A 20075-nucleotide genomic window follows, 5' to 3' on the forward strand; every position below is an offset into this window, starting at 1 on the left:
TTTATAATATATTTTAATATATCGTAAAATAGACACTTTTTTTTTTGAGACAAAGTCTCACTCTGTCACCAGGCTGGAGTGCAGTGGCACAATCTCGGCTCACTGCCCTCCGCCTCCCGGGTTCAAGCAATTCTCCTTCCTCAGCCTCCCGAGTCGCTGAGACTACATGCACACGCCGCCATGCCCAGCTAATTTTTGTATTTTTAGTAGACACTGGGTTTCACCATGTTCGTCAGGATGGTCTCCATCTCTTGACCTTGTGATCCACCGGCCTCGGCCTTCCAAAGTGCTGGGATTACAGGCATAAGCCATCCTGCCCAGCCAATTTTTCTTAATGCTAAACAATGTAAAACTTTTTGCCAGCAGCATCTCTGCCACTTGTTTTCTCTGTTTAGGCTAGTAGTAGGCAAAGTGTATAATTCTTACCAACCTAGGTAATTTCAATATGGTGTTGTAAGGCAGTTATAAAAATAACATCTGTCTTTTTACCTTTCGTTGATCAAGTTGTGTGTTATGAAGCAGTACTGCAGTCATATTTGGATATAATTTTACCATTACACCAGTATCTCTACAAAAAAATAAATAATAAGCCTGGTTAAAATAATAAGTATCTGTATATCCATTGACAAATAAAACATTATGTTTTCATATGAGGAAAAAGTAAAAAATGGAAAGAAACCCATTCTAGCACATTTTAGAACTATAAAAGGTACACTTTTCAACTGAAAATATACCCTATAAATAAATATATGTGAATCGAAGAATGAAGAAAAGATAAAGAAAAAACATGCAATAAAAAAGCTTTTAGAGCCAGGTGCGGCGGCTCACACCTGTAATCCCAGCACTTTGGGAGGCCGAGGCAGGCAGATCACGAGGTCAAGAGATCAAGACCATCCTGGCCAACATGGTGAAACCCCGTCTCTACTAAAAATACAAAAATTAGCTGGGCGTGGTGGCGCGCACCTGTAATCCCAGCTACTCAGGAGGGTGAGGCAGAAGAATTGTTTGAACCCAAGAGGTGGAGGTTGCAGTGAGCCGAGATCCTGCCACTGCACTCCAACCTGGCGACAGAGCAAGACTCTGCCTCAACAAAAAAAACTTTTAGAATATATGTTTTTCTGTATTTCTCTTCATAAATTTCCAAAAACTTTTTTTTTTTTTTTTTTTTTTGCCACCCAGGCTGGAGTGCAGTGGTGCCATCTGGGCTCACTGAAACCTCCGCCTCCCAGGTTCAAGCCATTCTCATGCCTTAGCCTCCCAAGCAGCTGGGATTACAGGCATGTGCACCATGACCAGCTAATTTTTGTATATTTAGTAGAGACGGGGTTTCACGAAGTTGGCCAGGCTGATCTCGATTTTCCAAAAATTTTTGAAATGACATTAAATATTTTAAAAATAGTATAGAATATCATATGATTAACCTGTAAGGTAAGGATTTAAGGAAGGTGGTCAGGTAAAATGGGATACTTATTTCATTTAAAAACTAATCTTCCCTTTTTTCTCTAGTCCATGAAAATATGCCATCCCATTTCTTATTTTTCACCTGCAATATTAAACAAATTATCTCATTGCCTTTTATTTTATTTCAAATAGCTTTGAACATTTTTGCTACATTTGATAATCTCTTTTTTCTTAAAAAAGGGATTTTCTTATCCTAAAAAAACAGGCTCTTTTAGCTGGTCAAAAAAAATGCTTTGAGATTGAAATTGGCTTTTTTTTTTTTTTTTTTTGAGATGGAGTCTTGCTCTGTCACCCAGGCTGGAGTGCAGTGGTGCGATCTCATCTCACCGCAACCTCTGCCTCCCAGGTTCAAGCAATTCTCCTGCCTCACCCTCCTGAGAAGCTGGGATTACAGGCATGCACCACCATGCCCGGCTAACTTTTGTATTTTTAGTAGAGATGGGGTTTCACCATGTTAGTCAGGCTGGTCTCGAACCCCCCACTTCGTGATCCACCAGCCTTGACCTCCCAAAGTGCTGGGATTACAGGCATGAGCCACTGTGCCTGGCTGAAATCGGATTTAAAAATATGTGCCAATTAAGCATTCAGATATGTTTAAAATAAGCCATCAAAAGAAAAAAAAAAGAAGGAAATATTGCTAAGTCTATTTTGGGCCTATTTAATATTTACTGGGAAAATTAATTTGGGGCTTCGCCAATTACTAGTAGAAAATTTGGTTGAAGAATTCAGTTGGCTGGGCGCGGTGGCTCATGCCTGTAATCCCAGCACTTTGGGAGGCCAAGGGGGGCGGCGAATCACAAGGTCAGGAGTTCAAGACCAGCCTCACCAACACGGTGAAACTCATCTCTACTAAAAATACAAAAATTAGCCGGGTGTGGTGGCAGGCGCCTGTAGTCCCAGCTACCGGGGAGGCTGAGGCAGGAGAATGGTGTGAACCCGGGAGGCGGAGCCTGCAGTGAGCCGAGATCGCATCACTGCACTCCAGCCTGGGTGACAGAGCGAGACTCTGTCCCCCCAAAAAAAAGAATTCAGTTAAGAGAACCTATCATAATTAAAACCACAGAACTGTTACTGAAATTTTATAAAATGATATCGAAAATAAAATACACTATACCTTAAAAAGTAATGATTACATGGCAATTGGCATGTAATCTAAACACCTTATGATTTCAAAGTAAATAAAGTAAATGTAAAATTAAATTGGGATTATAATAGGAATCTGTTAACCAAAACAGGGCTGGGCACAGTGGCTCATGCCTGTAATCCTGGCACTTTGGGAGGCTAAGGCGGGAGGATGGCTTGAGGCCAGGAGTTTAAGACCAACCTGGGCAACATAGTGAGACCATGTCTTTACAAAAAAATAAAAAAATCGGCCACGTGTGGTGGTGTTTGCTTGTAGTCCTAAATACTCAGGAGGCTGAGGTGGGAGAATTGCTTGATCCCAGGAGTTCAAGGCAGCTGTGAGGTACGATGGCACCACTGCATCCCACTGTGGGTGGCAGGGTGAGACCCTGTCTCTAAAGAAATAAAGGAAAAAGCTCAGCATAGTATATTACTTGATATTACCTGATTTCAGTTATTGTGGCGGTATACACTGCTCCAAATTCTAATTGCTGCTCCTGCTGTAAGTGCAAAATAAGCCATAAGATTCATAAAGAAAACATCAACAAAAAGTAGAAAAAACAAATATAGCTATATGATACATAATTAATATGATATATACTTACATCATCCTTGCAGATTTCAGTAATGAAGTCTCTTGCCTCATGCATAGCACTGGGTGTTGGTGCAAATACAGAAAATGTTTCTTCATCCACCTGACTAATAGTTACACCTTTTAAAAACATAATGTAACATATTAAAGTTAACTTGGCTGGGTATAGTGGATCACATTTGTAATCCCAGCACTCTGGAGGGCTGAGGTGGGAGGATCACTTGAGCTCAGGCGTTCAAGGCCAGCCTGGGCAACATAGGGAAAGCCTGTTACTACAAAAAATAAATTAAAAAATTAGCTGGACCTGGTAGCATGTGCCCAACTACATGGGAATCACAGTCGGGAGGACCACTTGAGCCCAGGGGTCAAGGCTGGAGTTAGCAGTGATTGTGTACTGCACTCCAGTCTGGGTGACAGAGCAAGACCCCGTCTCAAAAAAAAAAAAAAAGTTAACTTGCTCATTCCAGTGGAAACTAGTCTTAAAAATAGATGTGAGAACAGGAGGGACCTATTAGTAGCTGGGTGGAGTTATGCTGTATTTAATCATTACTTTAGGAGTGAAGGAATTCATTCATCAACAAATACACTCTGCATACTTGCTAGGTACCTGGCATTATACTAGGTAGGCCCTGGGGATACAGTGGTGAGCCAATATGCTTGATTTCTTGAAATTTACCATCTGGTGAAATCAAATATATCTATACAAATTTTGGAGAGTCTGGTTCTGCTCTCTTAATTACGAGTAGAAACTATAATAGAACCCTTTCCTTACCTTTTTTCTTTCTCCCGCTTACTCTTAGGAGGGGTGAATAAATGAATAAGGGACAAAATCACATCAGTTTCTCAATGTTAGCAAATGGCTAAGGTGACTCTGCTTCTCACTCTCTTGCAATAACCTCAAACCTTGAAGTACGAGGTAATTCAAATATTGCTTCAGGAGAAATAAATTAAAGCATATTATTTTCTTGTATACTCTTTAAATAAAAGAGTATAAATAAAACTAAGTGAAAGTATCAGAATAAAAAGAAATAACTAAGTAATAATTCCTCTAAAGTTAAAAACTAAAAATTATTCTAGATGTTCAACTATAAAATGTTGCAAAAATGTCCTGATGAATTATTTGTAATCCTTCTTGAATATAGTTAAGAATGACCATTTGCTAATTTTTTAATAGGCACACAGAAAACTCACAGTCAAGACATGTCATATCCTTTTCTCCTGGTCTTTCTCTCATTTCTCAAATAAATATATATTTAAAGCAACATACTAGAGATGAAATAGCAAACTTTCATGGTCTAGCATTTAATTAAAAAACCCCAAACTTCATACAACTCTTACCTGTTTCAGCCTGAAGTTTTTTTAAGTTATATCCACCTGGTCCAACAAATTTTGCTCGTTTTGATAATGGAACCTGAACAGTTTCTGGAATGTAATACAGACAAATATATAAACAATTCAACTACATACATGAACCTAAAACATGCCATGGTCACTTGAGATTTTTTTTTTTTTGACCTAGACATATATAAAAATATTTTACTATAAAATAGAAAAGTAGATGATTAAAATTACTGAAAACTGTTAAAGAATATTCCCTAAAATTTAAAGCATTTTAAGTACAAAAGTATTTTAAATATTTTTGTTTTGTGCACTGGGTAAAAACAATGTAAAAGCAGTAATATTCGTTCATATATTAATGTTTATCTTACCATGATCACTAAAAAAAAATTTTTTTTTTTTTTTGAGACAGAGTCTTGCTCTGTCGCCCAGGCTGGAGTACAGTGGCGCGATCTTGGCTCACTGCAAGCTCCGCCTCCCGGGTTCATGCCATTCTCCTGCCTCAGCCTCCTGAGTAGCTGGGACTACAGGCGCCCGCCACCACGCCCGGCTAATTTTTTGTATTTTTTAGTAGAGACAGGGTTTCACCGTGTTAGCCAGGATGGTCTCGATCTCCTGACCTCGTGATCCGCCTGCCTTGGCCTCCCAAAGTGCTGGGATTACAGGCGTGAGCCACCGCGCCTGGCCGATCACTAAAATTTTAATGTATTACCTACAACAGGTCCATTTTCTTTTCTAGATGCTCGAGGTTTTGAAATAGTTTTGTTCATGATCTGTAATATTTCCTTTTTTGCCACTAGAAGAGAAAAACACAAAAATTATAACTACATAAAACAAGTATGATCTGAAATACTGCACTCTTAGTTTTTATGGTATACAATCTAAACCCTATAGCTTAATAATTGAAGCTTTCCACATCCCTATTACCTTGAGAATTCACTCATATTCTCTTCTCCATAAATCCTACCTTAAAGAGCGTTGCTTAATTTGTAAAAATTGAAATTTCACTGGTAACCCACTTTGATGTTTATTCATGCGTCCCAAAAACTTAGTTCTTCTTCTTTTTTTAAAATAGATATGGGATCTCACTACATTGCCCAGGCTGGTCTTGAACTCCTGGGGCTCAAGCAATCTTCCCGCCTTGGCCTCCCAAAGTGCTAGGATGAGCCACCATGCCATGCCTGGCTACTTAGTACTTCTTTTTTTTTGAGACAGTTTCCCTCTGTGGGCCGGGCGCGGTGGCTCACGCTTGTAATCCCAGCACTTTGGGAGGTCGAGGCGGGCGGATCACGAGGTCAGGAGATCGAGACCACGGTGAAACCCCGTCTCTACTAAAAATACAAAAAAAAAAAAAAAAAAAATCTTTCGGCCGGGCGCAGTGGCTCAAGCCTGTCATCCCAGCACTTTGGGAGGCCGAGGCGGGCGGATCACGAGGTCAGGAGATCGAGACAGTTTCCCTCTGTCACCCAGGCTGGCGTGCAATGGCGTGATCTCGGCTCACTGTAACCTCTGCCTCCTGGGCTCAAGCAATTCTCTTGTCTCAGCCTCCTGAGTAGCTGGGATTACAGGTATGCACCACCATGCCTGGCTAATTTTTGTACTTTTAGTAGAGACAGGGTTTCACCATGTTGGCCAGGCTGGTGTCGAACTCCTGACCTGAAGTGATCTGCCTGCCTCGGCCTCTCAAAGTGCTGGGATTACAGACGTGACCCAACACACCTGGCCGGTACTTCTTGATCTAAGTTATATGAAATTCCACTTTTTAAAGCAATATTTTATAATAAGCCTAATGAGAACTGTAGTTCCCATTAGCAAAGTGGAAAAGAATGAAAGGAGAATCATGCACACTAGCTCACCTGATGCTTGTTGAATAGCCTCCATTACAATTTTTATTGGTATTCCAGGTAATTTAATATCAGCCTAATATGGAAAAGTCAAACAATTATATAAATGTTGACTCATGGCATTATTTAAATGTTACAAAAATGAAACAAAATGGGTTTTAAAAATACCTGTAATGCAGTTATTCCTTTATTAGTGCCAGCTATTTTGAAGTCCATGTCACCATTGTAATCTTCAATTCCCTTCAGGAATTTAAAAAGTTATGACACAGTTTTAAACAAAACCAAAAGTCAACATATTCACTGTAGAAACATTTCAAAAAACAGCTTTAGAAGTAAACCATATCCTAAGTCCAAACACAAAGCAATGTTTTCTACATTAACTACCACTTCCAATTTGTGACTTTTTAAGCTACAATTATTTTCACCAGAAACATCATTTTATTTTTAGATCATTCCTTTCCCTCATAAATGCCTGAGAATGAATTTATGATCATCCTAAAGTGAGCCATTATGAACACTTACACTGTGTATTACTGCAATACTTAAGGATAACTATTACTATTTTTTTAAAGTAATTTTTATTTATTTTATTTTATTATTTTATTTTATTATTTTGAGACAGAGTCTTGCTCTGTTGCCCAGGCTGGAGTGCAGTGGCACGATCTTGGCACACTGCAACATCTGCCTCCCGGGCTCAAGCAATTCTGCCTCAGCCTGCCAAGTAGATGGGATTACAGGTATGTGACACCATGCCCGGGCTAATTTTTGTATTTTTACTAGAGATGGAGTTTTGCCACATCAGCCATACTGGTCTCGAACTCCTGACTTCCCAAAGTGCTGGGATTACAGACATGAGTCACTGTGCCTGGCCTATTACTATTAATATAATACCTATTTTAACTTCATATCCTATAGATACAAGGTGAACATGCAGAGGAGGAAGGGAAGAACAAGTACCTGTTTTTCAAATACCAGCACTCTTCTAAGCATATGCTACGTGCAAAGTACATATAGTCTTCACCATTATTTTTTTTTATCTTTTAATTTTTATTTATTTATTTTTAGTCTTCATTATTAAATATTTGAAACTGGGAATATACTTGCCAAAATATCTGTCAGCAAACGATAATCTTCTATTTCACCCTTCTCAGGATCGGTTTTGGTGACCAATCCTACTGCCACGCCTGCAACAGGAGATGAAATTGGAACCCCTATAATTGGGAAAAAGAACTTCTGTGGGTAATGTGTACATGAGCCTAAAACAAATATTTATCTATCAGGTTTTTTTTTTTGAGAGTGAGTCTCGCTCTGTTGCCCAGACTGGAGTGCAGTGGCATCATCTTGGCTCACTGCAGCCTCTGCCTCCTGGGTTCAAGCGATCCTCCCACCTCAGCCTCCCCAGTAGCTGGGATTATAGGCACCCGCCAACACGCCTGGCTAATTTGCTTGTATTTTTAGTAGAGATGGGGTTTCAACCATGTTAGCCCTGTTGGTCTTGAACTCCTGACCTCAGGTGATCCGCCAGCCTTAGCCTCCCAAAGCGCTGGGATTATAAGCGTGAGCCACCACGCCCAGCAGACATTTATTTTTTAATGTAAATGGATATTGTTGTCTAAATTGACAATCACCGAAGCTGAGTTGGAAATCTTAAGAGGTCATCTGACTACTTCATTTGTTTTTGAACATATAATAAAGTTCCCTAAAACAATGTAAACAAGTACTATATCCAGCAAGAACTTCTCTAACAATAGCAAACTTTATAACTTTTAAATTATCCATTGCTTTGCTTTTTTGCTTCAGGTGTCTTATTCTCTTTTTGTTGGAAAGTAAGCATCTATTTGGTAAATTCTTCCAGCCTGAACCCCTCAGTTTACCTCCCCATGGCAGCTAACATTAGTGTATCCTCCCAGAAAATTTCTGTGCACAAGTATAAATGTAAATATAATCTTTTGTTTTCTTTACTCGTGGCGGCAGACTGTAGGCATTTACTGTTCTGCACCTTGCCTTTTTCACTTAATAACATGTCTTGGATATTGACACATACCACCACACAAAGCTGTACTTTATTCCTTTGAATAGTTGCATAGTACTCCCTGTATGTTTTATAAGTCACACACAGAAGTGCGATTGCTGAGTCAAAAGGTATGTGCATTTATGTTTGTTGGACTGTCAAACTGCCTTCTAAAGACACAGCATTTTAAACTTTTACCAGTGGTGTAAGAAGGTACATGCTACTCTATATTCTTATTAATTCTTGTCAAATCTTTTGATTTTTCTCAATTTAAAGGGTAAAAAATGGTTATTTTAAATCTGACTTGTTTTCTATGACTGAGGTTGAAAAAAAAAAAAAAAGAAAACTATTTCATGTTCATAAACCTATTTATAAGTCTTATTTTGAGAACTCCCTGTTCATGGCCTTCAACACTTTTCTACTTGGTTGGCAGTCTTTTTATTACTGATTTTCTTTCAATATGGACAGATCTTTATTAAAATGTAAAGATAAAATATTATGTTTAATAACATACAAATATAAAATATTTTATTTCCTAGTTCATTGACTTTGCTTATGGTCATTAGTTTTCTGTGTAGGATTTTTAGTTTACGTAATCATGGTTTCTGGGTTTTGCTTAGCAGAGCATTTCTTCTCCAAGATTTTGATAAAACCTACCATCTTTCATCTGTTTAAAAATGTTTAAGTTTTGATCACTTGGAATTTACTTTGGTATAAAGGAGTGTGGATCTCATTTCATTTTCTCTAAGCAACCTCATCTATACTTATGATTTTAACCACCATCTATAATGTTGATGACTTAAAAATCTATCCTACCTGTCCAGCTCTCTGTGCTAAACCCCGGACCTGTATTAGTAAACTCCCTGTCAGACATCTCCAGCTAAATGTCCCCAAAGCACCTTAAATATATATTCAAAATTGAGCCAGGCCCAGTGGCTCATGCTTGTAATCCCAATGCTTTGGCAGGCCAAGACGGGAGGATCGCTTAAACTCAGGAATTTGAGACCAGCCTGGGCAACACAGTGAGACCTCGTCTCTATAAATAACAATAATGATGGCGATGAAAGAAATACATATATGTTCAAAATTGAATCACTATCAAAAAATCCTTTTCCTCCTGCATTCTTTGGTTGAAAGCAACTAAGACACTCATGCCAGAATCAACATTTCTTTCCCCATTTCCTATATCCCATCAAGTCACAAAGATCTGTTTATTTTTTAGAAAGCAGTCCTTTACCCTAAATATTAAAATACCTATTGTTACTTTTTAGTCTGAGTCCACATCATTTCTTGCCCTGGCAACAATCTCCCTGTCTGGCTTCCCAGATTTTAGTTTCTCTCTTTGCTTCTTAGTCTCTCCCATCTCATTCCTCAGGGCTATTCATCACTTCAGCTGGGAAAAACTATTTGGAAAAAACAAAAGCAGATTCAAATCATGCCACTGCTTTCCATTAAATCCTTCAAGTTCCCCATTGCCTACTTTCAGGAAATTTTGTACATATTCTGTGATCAAATAAATTTGGAAAAATATTACATGTCCTATTCCTAGAGAGTCAGTATTCGGATTAGCTTATTAAACTCTATTTAATCCACATTAAATAAACCTGCTTAACCCTGCTGAAACTTACTTTAGAACAGAATAAACTTTTTCATGGTATACAATAATCAATGTCCTGTGGAACACTATTCCATGGAATACTGAATTGGAAAAATGCTGGCTTTAAGTCCAAACTCCTTAGCATAACAATAACCTTCAATATATGGTTCTACTTTATTACCTTAACACCTCTTTTGAATACATTCCTGAAACACACTGCACTGTAACTTCTTAACTTTGCACATGCTGGTCCTTTCATGTGAAATACAGGCCCTGCTCCTAATATGCCTCTCAACAATTACTCAGCCTTTAAAATCAAATGAAATGTAGTAGTCTCTCTCAGCCAATTATGCTCAGCCTAGTTCATCAATCAACCTTACACATATTTGTATTATTACCTCTTCAATCTATTAGTATCTTTTTGTTTTCAAACCTTTAAGCTTTTTCAAAAACTGGGTACAATTTGTATCCCCAGGGCATAGGACAGTGCCTGACTTAGGGCAGGGCAAGCCCTACTCAAGCAATTCAAATTCATATTTGAATTGAACTGTATACCTTGTATCGGCCCATCCCACAGGACTTGACATTCATTCTTATCAAATTTAATTTTTTTGAGGTTTTTGGCTTTAATACTTCAAATTTAATTTTTAAACTATTAAGCTCCATATTTTTTTTTTCCTGCTCAATTTTGTCAGTCACCCATTCCTTTTAATCAGTATTTTTATTGGCAGTATTTTTATTGGCAGGCCAGTGCTCTCAGTCAAGTCAACATTGAAAGAGACAGGGCTGAAATAAGCATCCTCAAATCTTCAACTTGAGATCCTTCTCTGACCTGTTGATCAGATTAAGCAGTCCCTTTGCTCATCCCTTAACCGGTATGAATGGTGCACCTATTATCTAGTCTAAATTTCTGCATCATTTACACAAGATATCATAAAGATATCATAAACTGTAAAGCTGAATTATAGATACATCACAGCAACAGCAATACCCTCTACTGCAAATGCAGTAATTTCTTCAAAACAGAAAGTGAATTAACTATGGCGTGACTTATTTTGGAGAAGTCCCTTCTGGCTTCTTTCTGTAGTCCCTTTCCTTTTTTTTTTGTTTTCTTGAGACAGAGTCACTCTGTCACCCAGGCCGGAGTGCAGTGGCACGATCTTGGCTCACTGCAGCCTCCGCCTCCTGGGTTCAAGTGATTCTCTTGACTCAGCCTCCCAAGTAGCTGGGATTACAGGCATGGGCCACCACGCCCGGCTTATTTTTGTATTTTTAGTAGAGACGGGGTTTCACTATGTTGGCCAGGCAGACCTCAAACTCCTGACCTCAAGTGATCCACTCACCTCAGGCTCCCAAAGTGCTGCGATTACAGGCATGAGCCACTGTGCCTGGCCCCTTTCCTTTCTAAACTACTTATAAACCATTCTTTTTATAAGTTCTTAAGAGTCTTGTTGAGGGTCACAATCAAGTTCATTGGGTTATACTTTATAGAAAATACTTTTCTTCCAATAAGAAGAACGTTTTCTGTCCTTGGGATACTAGTCTCCACGATTTCTCAATGACTGCCATCATACTTCAGTAATCTAATCCTGAAGTTCTCATTATAATCAAGGATGAGTTTTTGTCTAGACCAAAAGATCTGAATTCATTTAAAAATGGCAGATAAAGACTCTCCTATGATGTCATCTTTTATTTTTCAGTTTACCTTTTTCAAGATTTGTTCAGTGTTTTCCAGTATGAGATTTGGAAGACTGAGAAACACAAGTGCCATGAAGTCTAAGACTGTTTTGTTCATCACCATGTCCTAAGAACTTAGATCAGTGCTTGGCACATAGGTGCCACAAAGTAAAGATTTGTAGAGTGAAAGAATGAAGATGAAAATAGCAGCAGCAGTATTTTACCAGCTACCTTAAATATCAGATTATGTTTTCAGCCAGGCGCGGTGGCTCACGCCTGTAATCCCAGCACTTTGGGAGGCCGAGGCGGGCGGATCACGAGGTCAGGAGATCGAGACCATCCTGGCTAACACGGTGAAACCCCGTCTCTACTAAAAATACAAAAAATTAGCCGGGCGAGGTGGCGGGCGCCTGTAGTCCCAGCTACTCGGGAGGCTGAGGCAGGAGAATGGCGTGAAACCCGGGGGGCGGAGCCTGCAGTGAGCCGAGATCGCGCCACTGCACTCCAGCCTGGGCGATGGCAAGACTCTGTCTCAAAAAAAAAAAAAAAAAAAAAAAAAAAAACAGATTATGTTTTCCTTTACTGAATAAATTACAAAAGTACCTTTAGCATTTTGTGCTTTGGCCTGTTTTTAGTTTTAATTTTTCTAGATAATATTATTATATATTCAAACCATGTTTTCATTTCATCCTTTGTTACGGCCCTCTTTTCTATCTTTCATGCCAGTACTGTAAATGTGTTAAGTTACCAGAGAACTCTTTCTGTGGCCTCTTTAGTGTCTTTAGGTTCCTTCTCTCTTTCTTCTGGAATAGCAGCATTGATGACAGTTTGGCACGAATTGGTTTTAAGAATCTCCTAGCGGCCAGGCATGGTAGCTCACACCTGTAATCCCAGCACTTTGGGAGGGCAAGGTGGGTGGATCACGAGGTCAGGAGTTCCAGGTCAGCCTGGCCAATATGGTGAAACCCCGTCTCTACTAAAAATACAAAAATTAGCCAGGCGTGGTAGCACGCGCCTGTAATCCCAGCTACTCAGGAGGCTGAGGCAGAAGAATCACTTGAACCCGGGAGGCGGAGGTTGCAGTGAGCCGAGACTGCACCACTGCACTTTAGCCTGGGCAACAGAGCAAGACTCTGTCTCAAAAAAAAAAAAAAAAAAAAAAAAAAAATCTCCTAGCATAATGCTTTCGTTTTTGGCGTTTCAGACCTGGGGATTACAATGAACCATTTGTAGTCCCGCCTTCCTAAAATTGTGTGTACATGCCTGAGTGGCATTGTTCTCTTGGCTTGTATAAATCGACTGAAAGATTACAGTTGCTTTCTCTTATGATTCCTAATAGTACTTATTAATCAAAACTTCCTTGGTGATTGGAATCAATTCTGGAGCTCTCTACCTTTTGGAAGGAAATAAAGTTTACTAGGTCACCAATGCAAATAAAAATTTTTCAGTGTACTGCTTTTAGCTAAACATAAGAATTCTAGCAGGTATCTGGATATTTGAAGCTCTACTTTTCAACCATCTTGACTCTGGCTTGATTTGGTCATCTGTAATCTGACTTTGAGTTTTACTAAAATCCGAATTTAAAGAAATCTTACATTTTATACTAACAGGTGTGTATAAAAGGTTAGCATTTTTTTTAAATCTTTTTTGTAGAGATGAGGTCTTGCTATGTTGCCCAGGCTGGTCTTAAACTCTTGGCCTCAGGTGAGCCTCCTGCCTTGGCCTCCCAAAGTGCTGGGATTACAGGCATGAGCAATATCAGCAGTTTTGAGACATAATTCTTTTACCTGAATCCATTAATGCTAAACTTCCGCCACATGCAGATGCCATAGAAGATGACCCTATAGAAAGAAAAATAACTGCTTTATATTATACTGATTTTTTTTAATGTAGAAAAGTGTTACTATTGGTTATTTCCTTATAAATAGTCAATTACAATACAAATATTCAATAGTATCTTCTTCTTTTTTAAAAGCACCTAAGGCAAGGTCTTTTAAGCTATAAACTACGGGGCTGCAAGGTCCAATATGGTAGCCATTAGCTATAAGTGGTGACTTAAAGTTAAATCAATTAAAATAAATTTAATTCTTCAACTAGATAGCACAGATAAAGAGGATTTCTATTATCACAAAAAGTTTTATTTTATTATTATTTTTTGAGATGGAGTCTCAGCCCACCACCACGCCCAGCTAATTTTTTGTATTTTTAGTAGAGACAGGGTTTCACCATGTTAGACCCTCTGGACCTCGTGATCCACCCGCCTCGGCCTCTCAAAGTGCTGGGATTACAGGTGTGAGCCACCACGCCCAGCCCATCACAAAAAGTTCTATTGCGCAGTATTGCTACAGATATTCTAATAGACTTCCTAGGGCATATCTTTTTTCTTGCTTATCAGAAGTAGTTAAAGATATAGGGCTTTGGCTCTCTCACTCTCATAAGCCCATTAATTTAGTCACACCCAGTAGAGAACCACAAAGTCTTTAGTTTAAATTCTGAGTTTACCTTGGTATTTTCCCGTCAAAATATGTGACTATCTGAATTATGTCTGTTACACCTTTAAGAACTCCATGACCTTTCTGCCTTTAATGACTGCACTGTACCTTGACCCATGGACTAATTTTTTATTTAAATGTGACCTCTTGGCCTAGACACCCTCTGTGATGTACACTTATTATTCATGTGGATATGTGACAGGTATCCCCTGCCTAATGATCACTCTATTTTGGCCCTTCCTCTCTCTGTTAACCTTGTTCTGTGGTTTGTTTGTACAAATAAAGAAACAAGCCAAACTGGATCTACTATAACAGATAAAGAAAAACATTTGTTTTATATTGTTTTCAAAACAACTCATTAGCTAAGAACAGAGATTAAGACAAGTATATGATTAACTCAATACATTTTTCTCTTGCAATAAACTTGGGTTCTGTAGTAATAAACAAAATGTAACATTCCATTTGAAAACAATAATAGAATAGGGAATATGGTCTTTTCCACTATGAAAGAAGTATTTCAATACCATACCATTTGACTCTAGGACTTCAGATGTAACTCTTATGGTGAAAGGAAAATCTCTGGGAATAACAGGATACAAAGCTTTCTCAGCAAGAGCACCTAAATTAGAGTAGAAAACAATAAGTAAAAAATGTATTAAGTCTCTGTAAGAATACCATGTAAGTTTACAGACCTGTACTTACCATGCCCAAGTTCTCTTCTATTTAAACCAGTGACTTTGCCAATTTCATTAGTTGCATAAGGAGGAAACTTAAAAAAAAAAAAACACAAACACACATATACAATTGACATAGAAAGATGTACAAGTTATATTACCAAAATAATAAAACAACTTATAGAACAGTAGAATCTCATTTTTGTTTTTTAAAAAAGTACATTCATAAATATACAGAAAATGCATAATATAAATTTAACATACATACCAAATTGCTAAAAGTAGCTATTTCAAGTGTGTAAATGGATTAGGATGTGGGAACTGGATGGGTATGGGGATTTACACCATAAATTTCCATTACGTTTAAATTATTAACAATAACAAAATGTTATATTTTTGTAATAAGTAAAAATATGTACATATTTAAAAAGTACACATTGAAGAATCACAGATTTTTTTTCATAGCAAAGCCCACATTTATTTCACTAAATTGAAATTTAATTTACACTGATACTTTTTAGTTATCTCTCTCCACTACCTTTACCTTTTTCAGATATGAAACAAAATACATGAAAGGGAAAGTTGCATATTTTGAAGTATTTCTCAAGCAAAACATAATGACAAAAATGTATGGAGGAAACAGCTCTTTTCCATAAGGGTTTTATTTTAGCCAGTGGTTGCAAACTGTTTTATTTGGTAGATATGTTACCTTGAAGAAATACGAATTAGTTGTGATCATTTGACAATAGGAAGACTTCCCATAAAAATCTGTAATTTCAGGCCGGGCACAGTGGCTCATGCCTGTAATCCCAGCACTTTGGGAGGCCAAGGCAGGCAGCTAACTTGAGCTCAGGAGTTTGAGACTAGCCTGGCCAACATGGTGAGACCCTGTATCTACAAAAAATGGAAAAATCAGCCGGGCGTGGCGGCGCATGCCTGTAATCCCAGCTACTCATGAGGCTGAGGCACAAGAATTGCTTGAACCCAGGAGGTGGAGGTTGCAGTAAGCTAAGACTGCACCACTGCACTTCAGCCTGTGTAACAGAGACCCTGTTTAAAAAAAAAAAAAAAAAAAAAAACTTCCCCCAAATATCTGTAATTCCAGATTAACAAGAATTTTTTTTTTTTTTTTTTAAGATGGAGTTCTGCTCTTGTTGCCCAGGCTGGCGTGCAATGGTACGATATTGGCTCACCACAACCTCCGCTTCCGGGTTCAAGTGATTCTCCTGCCTCAGCCTCCCAAGTAGCTGGGATTGCAGGCAGGCGCCACCATGCCTGGCTAATTTTGTATTTTTAGTAGAGACAGAGTTTCACCATGTTGGTCAGGCTGGTCTTGAATTCCCGACCTCAGGTGATCCGCCTGCCTTGGCCTCCCAAAGTGCTGGGATTACAGGCATGAGCCACTGCTCTTAAAAGCAGTGGATGGAGCAGGAATCTGATTAAACCTCTGGATCTAGCAGTCAATTTGCAGGAAATAGAGAGGATGGAGGAACATGTTGAACTGCACCACGAGTGTGCAATCAGCAACACCCAGACTGTGGGAGACTATAAGTAAAATGGCTATGGGGCTTCAATAGATAGAATGTAATGGAGGAGAAATGTATAGATTTAAAAAGACTTAAAGAAATATCAGGCCAGGCATAGTGGCTTACATCTGTAATCCCAGCACTTTGGGAGGCTGAGGCAGGCAGACTGCTTGAGCCCAGGAGTTTGAGACCAGCCTGGGCAACGTGGCAAAACCGCGTTTTGTAAAAAATCTAAAAATTAGCTGAGTGTGGTGGTGCCTGTAGTCCCAGCTACTTGGGGGACTGAGGCAGGAGGATCACTTAAGCCTGGGAGGTGGAGGTTGCAGTGAGCCAAGATGGTGCCACTGCACTCCAGCCTGAGTGACAGAGTGAGACTCTGTCTCAAACAAACTGAAACAAAAAAGGAAATACCAAACGTTTTAAAGAAAAAAACAAGACTAAACTATAGTATCTAAAAATGGAGCCAGGAAATCCAAGATGATTACTGTAAAACTTAGGAGAGTAGTTACCTACTTTTAAGAGACGACGGGTATTGAGATTGGGATGAAAAACATGGAGGGGCTTTTGAGGTGGCTGGCAATGTTAAATTTCCTGACTTGGGTGGTGGTTACAAGGGTATTTGCCTTATAAAAACTTATTAAGCCATCCTTTGTTTTATACAGTTTTCAGTACCTCTGCTTTATTTTATAATAAAGAGATTTACAAAAATAAAATATGGCAATAATGGCCCATGGCCCATATCCTTCTCCAGTTCCCTCCCCAACCCCCTTACCCAATAATCAGCTAGACCTCCATTGTGCACAGCTGCCCTTTTAAGACTGCCACGTGCTCTCCAGCTCATGACAAAGAACCTGCTTTACTCAATTACAATTCCTCTCTGGCTTCTGTAGCACCAGGATATATCCAGAACAGGATATTTACAAGGGATTCAAGCCCTGTATGAATCTCGATGTTTATGGATATTCTGTAGCATATACTTTCTACAAAAAAATGTTCTCTATTGATTACAGCAGATTCAGCAAGAGTGAAATGCTGGAATTCTGGGCAGCCAACAACGGTTATACAAAAACGAAATGACTTGCTACTTTACATAAGTCTCTCATGTTGTATTCTTTTTATTTCTGAGACAGGGTCTCACTCTGTTGCCCAGGCTGAAGTGCAGTGGGGTGATAATGGCTTGCTGCATTCTCAACCTCTTGGGCTCACGCAATCCTCCCATCTCAGCCTCCCGAGTAGCTGGGACTATAGGCACATGCCACCATGCTTGGCTAATTTTTAGATCTTTTTGTAGAGACAGGATCTCACTATGTTGCCCAAGCTTGTCTTGAATTTCTGGGCTCAGCAATCCTCCCTCCTCGGCCTCCCAAAGTGCTGGGATTACAGGTATGAGCTACCATGCCCTGCTCTCCATGTACATTCTTCAAATAATAAAATTAAAAGTACTTTATATTAGGTCTGGTCCCTTAGGATTTGTTGTGAATAAAGTCAATCACAAACTCAATTATCTATAATTATCTCATATAAAGTAACTTAATATTAAATGTCTCATCTTTTACTACTCATCAATTGAGTATAAATATGAACATTTCAATGAGCAAACAGGTGATTTGTCAGTTGAGGTATTTAAAAAACTCTACTTTTGTTTGACACACGTGTATACACAGGCATGACTTTTTTTTTTTTTTTTTTTACGTAAAACGATATTGTCTGCTATACTTTCTTTAAGTTTTATGTATGACTTAGAACACGAAGTTGTTGATTAGAAAAATACTACTTATCTCTCTAAAGTACTTATCTCTTATCTCTCTAAAGTAGTACTTTAGAGAGTGCTACAGTACTCTCTAAAAATACTACTTACATCTCTCTCTACTTATCATTCTACACAAAGCTTGCCATGCCTTCTGTAAGCAATAAAATAGTAGCCCCAAATTGATCTTAATAGATATATGATAAAACTAGAAAAGTAAAATATTATTGGTAAAACTCAGGTAGTGGATATATGGAGAGTCATTGTAAAGTTCTTTCAACTTTACTGTATCCTGGAAGTTTTTAAAAATAAAATGTTCCAGCCCGAGCAACATGGCAAAACCCCATCTCTAGAAAAAAATAGAAAAATAGCCAATTGTGGTTGCAGAAGCCTGTAATCCCAGCTACTTGGGAGGCTGAGGCGGGAGGATGTCTTGAGCCTGGGAGGGAGAGGTTGCAGTAAGCTGAGACTGCACCATTCCACTCCAGCCTGGGCAACAGGGTGAGACCTTGTCTCACAAAAATAAATAAAATAAAATTTTGAGGAAAAAAATTCACCTTACCTCATAGTGCAGCATGAAATTTTTATCTTTTATCCCACTAAAAATAAAAGGCATAATATTAAAAACATCATAGGGAAAAAACATATTTATTTATTCAAAACAATTTATTTAATCAAATACAATTTATTCAAAACACAACTAAAACAGATTTAAGGGGATTTTACAAAAGAACTAGGTGTTAATGAAAAATCAGACTGAAACTGAAAACCAAAGAATTGATTAGAAGGATGATTGTGAGATGATATTTTCTTCTGGGCTTATGAATGAATTGTACAGATTTAGGAAACCAATTTTACTTTAAATATAAGTCCTTAAATATCCAGATTTGAATACTAAGACAATAGATGTATTTTTAAGCATTAATAACTACTGAGAGAATCCTAAATGCTATACCCACCTTAGTTAAATCTCAGAGCTACAATGCTTCTGCCAGTCAATATGTGAAATGAAGAAAAAGTCCTGGGATGGGGCAAAATCTGCATGATCATAAACTGTAGCTTTCGAAAAAGAAATCTAAAAACCAAACTCCTTCAGAGGACTAAAGGAATCACAGAGTTTGCGAGCCAGAGAGGATTATAGCAGGTCACTGGCCCAGTTCATTTGACAAGAAATAGAAACCAAAGGCCAGTGTGGCTGAGTGATGATGTGTGCCCCTTTATTTACACAGGTTATAGACCTAAGACTAGAATATATGGAGGTACCCTGACCAAGCCCAGTGTTCTGCATTCCACCTTCACACACATAGCTGCACTGTCGATTCTATCAGATACATGGAAAACAATTACAGCGGCTACTGGGAATTATCCTCATCAGTTGGGCAGCAGGAAAAGGAAGGCCGGGCCCTGTGGTCTTCTGAGACCCTTAACCAGGAACAGGAAGTAGCCCTACTAGGCACTGAGGAAAATAAAGAACTGGCTATGAGTGTCAAGACTCTATGCGATAATGCTGGTGAGGACTGCAATATAGATTCTTTTTTTTTTTTTGAGACAGAGTCTCGCTCCGTCGCCCAGGCTGGAGCGCAGTGGCGCAATCTCGGCTCACTGCAACCTCCACCTCCCGGGTTCATGCCATTCTCCTGCCTCAGCTTCCCAAGTAGCTGGGACTACAGGTGCCCACCATCACGCCTCACTAATTTTTGCATTTTTAGTAGAGACGGCGTTTCACTGTGTTAGCCAGGATAGTCTTGATCTCCTGACTTCAAGATCCGCCCACCTTGGCCTCCCAAGTGCTGGGATTATAGGCGTGAGCCACCGCGCCTGGCCTGTAATACAGATTCTTATCATCAAAATTGATTAGCATGATTTTACTGTTGACTTTTTAGGGGCAGAGGAGGACAGCCAAGTATTTCTGAACACAAAATCACAACGTGGCTTGGGATTCGACAAGGCTTTTCATTAACAAGGTTTTTCATTAACAGCCTCCAGATTACTTT

At 38.8% G+C, this 20075-nt stretch overlaps 1 protein-coding gene across 2 annotated transcripts in view; it reads right to left on the reverse strand.

The window, feature by feature from the left end:
- PNPT1 (polyribonucleotide nucleotidyltransferase 1) overlaps window positions 1–20075 on the reverse strand; it is a 56513-nt gene that overhangs the window by 4139 nt on the left and 32299 nt on the right. For both annotated transcript variants that reach the window (XM_030827628.1, XM_030827629.1), the window contains exons 15-26: window positions 18644–18680; window positions 14837–14903; window positions 14664–14753; window positions 13430–13483; window positions 7462–7568; window positions 6526–6597; window positions 6370–6433; window positions 5226–5309; window positions 4514–4597; window positions 3189–3295; window positions 3028–3083; window positions 490–568 (exon numbers count right to left, since the gene is read on the reverse strand). In XM_030827628.1, the coding sequence (XP_030683488.1) occupies window positions 490–568; window positions 3028–3083; window positions 3189–3295; window positions 4514–4597; window positions 5226–5309; window positions 6370–6433; window positions 6526–6597; window positions 7462–7568; window positions 13430–13483; window positions 14664–14753; window positions 14837–14903; window positions 18644–18680 (901 nt within the window). The remainder of the gene's footprint in view (window positions 1–489; window positions 569–3027; window positions 3084–3188; window positions 3296–4513; window positions 4598–5225; window positions 5310–6369; window positions 6434–6525; window positions 6598–7461; window positions 7569–13429; window positions 13484–14663; window positions 14754–14836; window positions 14904–18643; window positions 18681–20075) is intronic.

This window comes from Nomascus leucogenys, chromosome 14, assembly GCF_006542625.1.
Source record: "Nomascus leucogenys isolate Asia chromosome 14, Asia_NLE_v1, whole genome shotgun sequence".
NCBI classification, from domain to species: Eukaryota; Metazoa; Chordata; class Mammalia; order Primates; family Hylobatidae; genus Nomascus; species Nomascus leucogenys.